We start from the raw sequence: 5,691 nt of genomic DNA on the forward strand, positions 1-5,691 counted from the left end.
AGATCAGAAACGATATTTACATTGCTCTTTGGCCTGACTAGAAGCAATGCAGAGGGTGTTGCATCACTAGGAGGGCGTGGCCTGGCTACACTAAACCCACCCACAGCAGGGCATACAGGAAGACAAAGTGTGTGAGTGCGTTACAATATGCGGCCTTGCCTCCTCCACTTGTGCTTGTCTCCTCGTCCCGCCTCCTGGCCTCTCCTCCGTGGAGAAGACGTTAAAGTTTCCCAGCTGTCAGCCTAGCCACAACAACTTTTGAGGGACTGTTTTTCATTCACCATCCCAATTGCAAATGAGAAAAAGACTCTACAATTGAGCTTTTGCAAGATATTGAAATATAATGCTGTTGTCAGTGATGTCATCATGACATATTACTTCCTGGTACGAGGAGACAAGCACAAGTGGAGGAGGCAAGGTCGCATATTGTAACTCACTCTGTGTGTGTGTGTGTGTGTGTGTGTGTGTGTGTGTGTGTGTGTGTGTGTGTGTGTGTGTGTGTGTGTGTGTGTGTGTGTGTGTGTTTGTGTGTGTGTGTCGGGGAGAAAACAAACCAATCACTTGTAATGAATACATTTAATATCATATGTCTCATTGAATTGCAAACTCATTCTTAAATATTTAGGAATACGTATTAGCAGGATCTCTGGGGCTGTTGGCCTCAGTGCTCATCATCAGTTAAGGCAGGAGTGGGGAACCTACTGTATGTCTTGAGTGCCCTTTACGGCCCTTGAGGCCGTTTTATATGGCCCCCAATGTCATTTTAATGTTATGCAGCTATCACATGAAATATGACATATTTTGTAATGGAATCATAGTAAACACATTTGCAATACAATTAAGTTATATTCAGGGGACCTAGAGAAGGTGGGGTCTGTTCTAAAGGTGGCTGCCTTCAATATAGGCCTAAAGTACAGGGGGAAATCCTGGTTTGTGTTCATAGTACAGCCCTTGGAGGACTTTTACGGCCCTCGGATGAATTTGAAGTGGCCCCCCATGAATGAAGAAGGTTCCCCACCCCTGGTTTAGGGACAGAGAATGATCATACAACTGATGATGAATCACAAAACGTACAGCCCAAAACAGAAGACAAAGAGCAGCTGTATGGTTGATGAAGCTTATATATAACAGGACATTTGTCATATACAGTAACATTAATTTCGTGTTACCAATAGTTTCAGAATTGTTATACATATAAACAGCCATTGTTGTGACTCATGAATATTTCCATGATCCATCTGTGTAAAATATAGAAAATATACAGATCTAACATAGATCAATTGCCTATCACGAGTAGGTTACTGCTATTGCAAGATGGAGGACTACAACAGTTATACTCTGAATATAAACAGTAGGCCTATATATACTACTCTGCCCTGAGATATTACATGTTTAGTGTTGAGAATTGGCACAGTGACAATGGTTGTTCACCATACAGCTTTTGAGACTCAAAGCCTGGACAACAGAAACGAGCAACAGCAAAAAAAAAAAAAAAAAAAAAGAAGGCATGATGCCCAGTCTTGGTTATTGGCGCCATGAAGTGACACAATCACAAGGAGAGATGTGTGTCAGTCTGTCTTCACAAGAAACCGGTAATCTGAATGAAGACTTGTTGGCTACTCGCTGTTAGAGTGTATCCCATGTCCATTCTGAATGTATAAAGCTCTAAGAGGGAAGGATCCGTTGACACACTGGAAACATCCCCTGAGAGATTTGCTTTGCCCTGTCCCAAACAGTATCCATTCATGAGGTTCCGCTCTTGAGGAATGCCAGACATTGTATGGGTTTGTTGTTGTTGTTGTTGTTGTTGTTGTTGTTGTTGATGATGATGATGATGATGATGATGATGATGATGATGATGATGATGATGATGATGATGATGATTAGGCTATGAGGGATGATATCGTGGTCCTTCAAATGTGGTGCTTCTGTGAATTTTTAGGGTTAAGCATAGACAAAACATGTCTTAGAGCCTATTCACATGCGCATGGCAAAAACAGGCCAGGGACGAGCTCCCTACATGATATCAGAGGAATTGCGACCTATTTTCTCACGCAAACCAAAAACTGACATTGCGGACATTATCTCAAAATGTTCCCACATGATATCAGTGGTTTGTAAGCCTGTTGTACACAACCTTCATTTGCGTTTGCACCTATATGCAATTGCTCAGTTTGTTTCTGATTCTTCTATTTTGTTCTGTGGAATCAAAGGTAAGCGGGTCACACTGTCCAAAAGTTCCATGTTGTCTCGTAAGGAGCAGGACATTCTGGACGGGACTGGCTTCAGAGTCAGGCCGTAAGTGCAGTCCATACTGGCGGGACATTTCGGGTCCTCTTTGAACTCGCACTGGTGCACCAGCAGCGTTGTGAATAGGAAGAGCAGCATCTTAGACATCTCCTCGCCGATGCAGCGCCTCTTCCCCACGGAGAAGATCAGGACGTTGCTCGCCTTGTCCTTGTCTAGAGCGCCGTCTTCGTCCAGGAAGCGCAGCGGGTTGAAGACCTCAGGCTGAGTCCATTTCTTTGGGTCGTGGTTGCTGGACCACTGGTTGACGAAAACGACTGTGTTCTTGGGGATGCGGTAGCCGTTGATGGAGGTGTCTGACGTGGTGCTGTGGGGAATGGTGAGCGGAACGAAGCTGGTGTAGCGCATCACTTCATAAATGAAGGCCATCACGTAGGGCAGCCGGCTCTGGTCCTCAACACTGGGCAGCTGTGTGCGAGGTATAATCTTGTCGACCTCCTCTCTCAAACGCTTCTGTTGCTCTGGGTGCCTGAAACAAGGATGCAAAAAGGCAAAAATCAAAACAAAGACGTGAAAGGTTTGTGAGGTGCTTGTTATTTAAGATAGTAGCCTGGCCACTTATCCAAAACCATATTTTTATCTGTTTGGTCTGTTTTGTTTTGTTTTAGGTTGACTAATCCACCAACATAAATATGAAATTGGACAACAGCCTGTTGTGTGCATATATTTATTTCCGATTGGAAATAAGGAGCAAAAGGTAAACAATGGCATCTCTGTGTAAACAAACTATGAAAAGCAGCCCTCTGAGTATTGTGCTATGGCGCGCTGTAGCTACACCTCCCCTGGAGCGGGGCTGAGCGAGCCTCCTCAATTGCAAAAGTTGCACTTCTTCCAGCTATTATGTGCACATATCATGTTTCAGCTTTTAGTGGGCTCGTCTTGAGTACAGCCAATGCGGTGAATGTATACGTTGCTATCGACGTTGCTAGTGCTTTAGACGTTGCGTAACACCGCGCCCGTGTCCTTGCTGTTAGGCAGCGAAAATTACAGGTAGTTCATTATCCCATTTCCCCGTCGGACTCGGGTAAAGTAGCCTGTTCTGTCTGGAGGCAGTCCATAATTCTGCCTCTTAAGTCCCTGCCAAATAAACACCAGCCTGTGCGCACTAGTTCGCGCCTCTGGCACGACATTTGGCACGCATGTTTCAACAACAATATGATCGCATTTCGTGAGGTAAAATCATAAAACATACACATGATTCACCTGATAGAGACACGAATAGCGAGGGTTTTTTTCTTAATATGCAAGAAGGCTACTACATAGCTTTCTGTGTTTTAAAACCTAAATCTTTCGGGAAACAAATAAAACATCACAGCATAACAGCACAAAAAACAGGGACGTGTTGACGTATTGAAAGTGTAATTACCTTATCATTAAAAGGATGATCCACTGAAGTGAAGTAGACAGCGTGTCTTGGCTTGCTCCAAAGATATCGCCGATAGTGGGACTCACGTAGTCTTTGCCCATGACCACACCGAACGTGCCGCTGATAGCTTTGTCCAGGGCTTGGATGAAAGCATCCGTCATGTCACGGATGATGCCTGGCTCTATACTTTTATGGTGCTCCATGACTTTGGTCATAATAAACTCATTGAATTCCTTGTTAAGATCTCGGAACTGTTCAAACAGAGTTTTGACTGGGTTAGGGAAGTACGTTAGCCAGGGCATCACGTCCACAATGCTGCCGGCGCCGACAGTCTCTGTGAACTTGTCGTTGCGTCCGACGAGCTGCCGAAACTCAATGTCATCGTACGAGTACCGAGATCCGAAGCACACGGCGCTCATAATATTTGCCACGGATATAACCACATATTGGTGCGGCACAACAGACCCCTCCTCCGCAGTTTTGCTTAGAAAAAGCTTGACCAATTCCCTCATTTCGATTAAGGCATGGTTCTCAAACACTTTCTTGGTGTTTATGTTACCGGTGGAGAAAGCCCTCACAGTAGAATGAGCCACCCGCCGGTGCACTTTCCACCACTCGTTGTAATCACCGAAAGCCATACTCTTGCCGTTAGATACAAACTTGAAGGAAACGAAGTCGGGTCGCCCCGCAAAATCGACCCCCTTCTTCACAAGAGCCGGCTTGATGGCGTCGCCGTTCAGCACCACCACAGTTCGGTTCCCCAGCTTGATCTGGAAAACATCACCGTACTTCTGCGCCATTCGGACGAAGCTCAGGTGCGGGCTGTTGCCCAGCTGAGGCGCGTTGCCGACGATGGGCCATTGTATAGGTCCGGGCGGGCTCTCGGTATCAAACCATGTTTGTAGCATGAACCACAGGTGGTACACCACCAGCACAGTCAATGCCACCAGGAGTACTTGTCTGGGAGACAGCTGAAAGAGGCCATTGGCCATGGCTTGCGCGCCCATCTTGAAACCTGTTGAATTGCCAAAAAGAAAGAGAAATCAAACAATGTTACAATGAATCAATCATTTATGTGACGTCTTTAGATGAGCAATACATTGCTGCATTGATTGACATACCTGTCGTATCTGGAAACATCTTGAACATCATTTGCAATCCCATTTAAAATTGCAATTTCTGATGGGAAAAATAGCCTACAGTCATTTCTTGTGCCAGTGGATATTGGAACAACTCCGATGCGCAATAGCCTCCACAGGAGGGACATCAACCGAACTCTTAAGTCTTTTGCGCGTATTTTACATGATACACTATTCGTGTAGGCTATATGCGTAGATCCTAAAAACTTGGATAACTGCTGCTATGTTTCATTGGCGGGGTAGGCGGTAAAGAGCAGTCCGTTCGTGTTGAGTTGTTCCAGAGGCTCCCGCATCGGGTGCATTATTGGGGCTCTCTGGCTGCTCGTGAGGAAAGCTGCGCATTTTAAGAGCAGTCCCCTGGTCAATCGCTCTAGCTCTCGCTCTCCCTCGCTCTCTCACACACATACACACGCGCGCGCTCTTCTCTCTCTCTCTCTCTCTCTCTCTCTCTCTCTCTCTCTCTCTCTCTCTCTCTCTCTCTCTCTCTCTCACACACACACACACACACACTCACTCACTCACTCACTCTCACACACACACACACACACACACACACACACACACACACACACACACACACACACACACACACACACACACACACACACACTGCGGAATCTGAGTCGAGTCACACGGCGCTTTCGAGGGAATGTTCAGAGAGAGAGAGAGAGAGAGAGAGAGAGAGAGAGAGAGAGAGAGAGAGAGAGAGAGAGAGAGAGATTAGAGAATCAGTGTGACAGACAGAGAGAAAGAGAAGGAGTGCCAAAACGGTGCGGTCATAGAGATGAGTCCTATGAGCTACGCTATTTGGAATATTGTACTGTTCTGTGCTATTTGCTATATTATTATAATTAGTAGTGTTATAGGCTAGACTACATT

General features: G+C 45.7%; 1 protein-coding gene across 1 annotated transcript; it reads right to left on the minus strand.

The window, feature by feature from the left end:
• Window positions 1-584: 584 nt before the first annotated feature.
• Window positions 585-5,261, minus strand: LOC134440806 (cytochrome P450 1B1). The gene is made up of 3 exons (XM_063190948.1): window positions 4,795-5,261; window positions 3,674-4,688; window positions 585-2,776 (listed from the first exon to the last, which is right to left on the minus strand). The coding sequence occupies exons 1-3, from the start codon at window positions 4,835-4,837 to the stop codon at window positions 2,170-2,172; spliced, it is 1,665 nt and encodes a 554-aa protein (XP_063047018.1). The 5' UTR covers window positions 4,838-5,261; the 3' UTR covers window positions 585-2,169.
• Window positions 5,262-5,691: the final 430 nt, after the last annotated feature.

Source organism: Engraulis encrasicolus, chromosome 24 (genome assembly GCF_034702125.1).
Source record: "Engraulis encrasicolus isolate BLACKSEA-1 chromosome 24, IST_EnEncr_1.0, whole genome shotgun sequence".
In the NCBI taxonomy this organism is placed as follows: domain Eukaryota; kingdom Metazoa; phylum Chordata; class Actinopteri; order Clupeiformes; family Engraulidae; genus Engraulis; species Engraulis encrasicolus.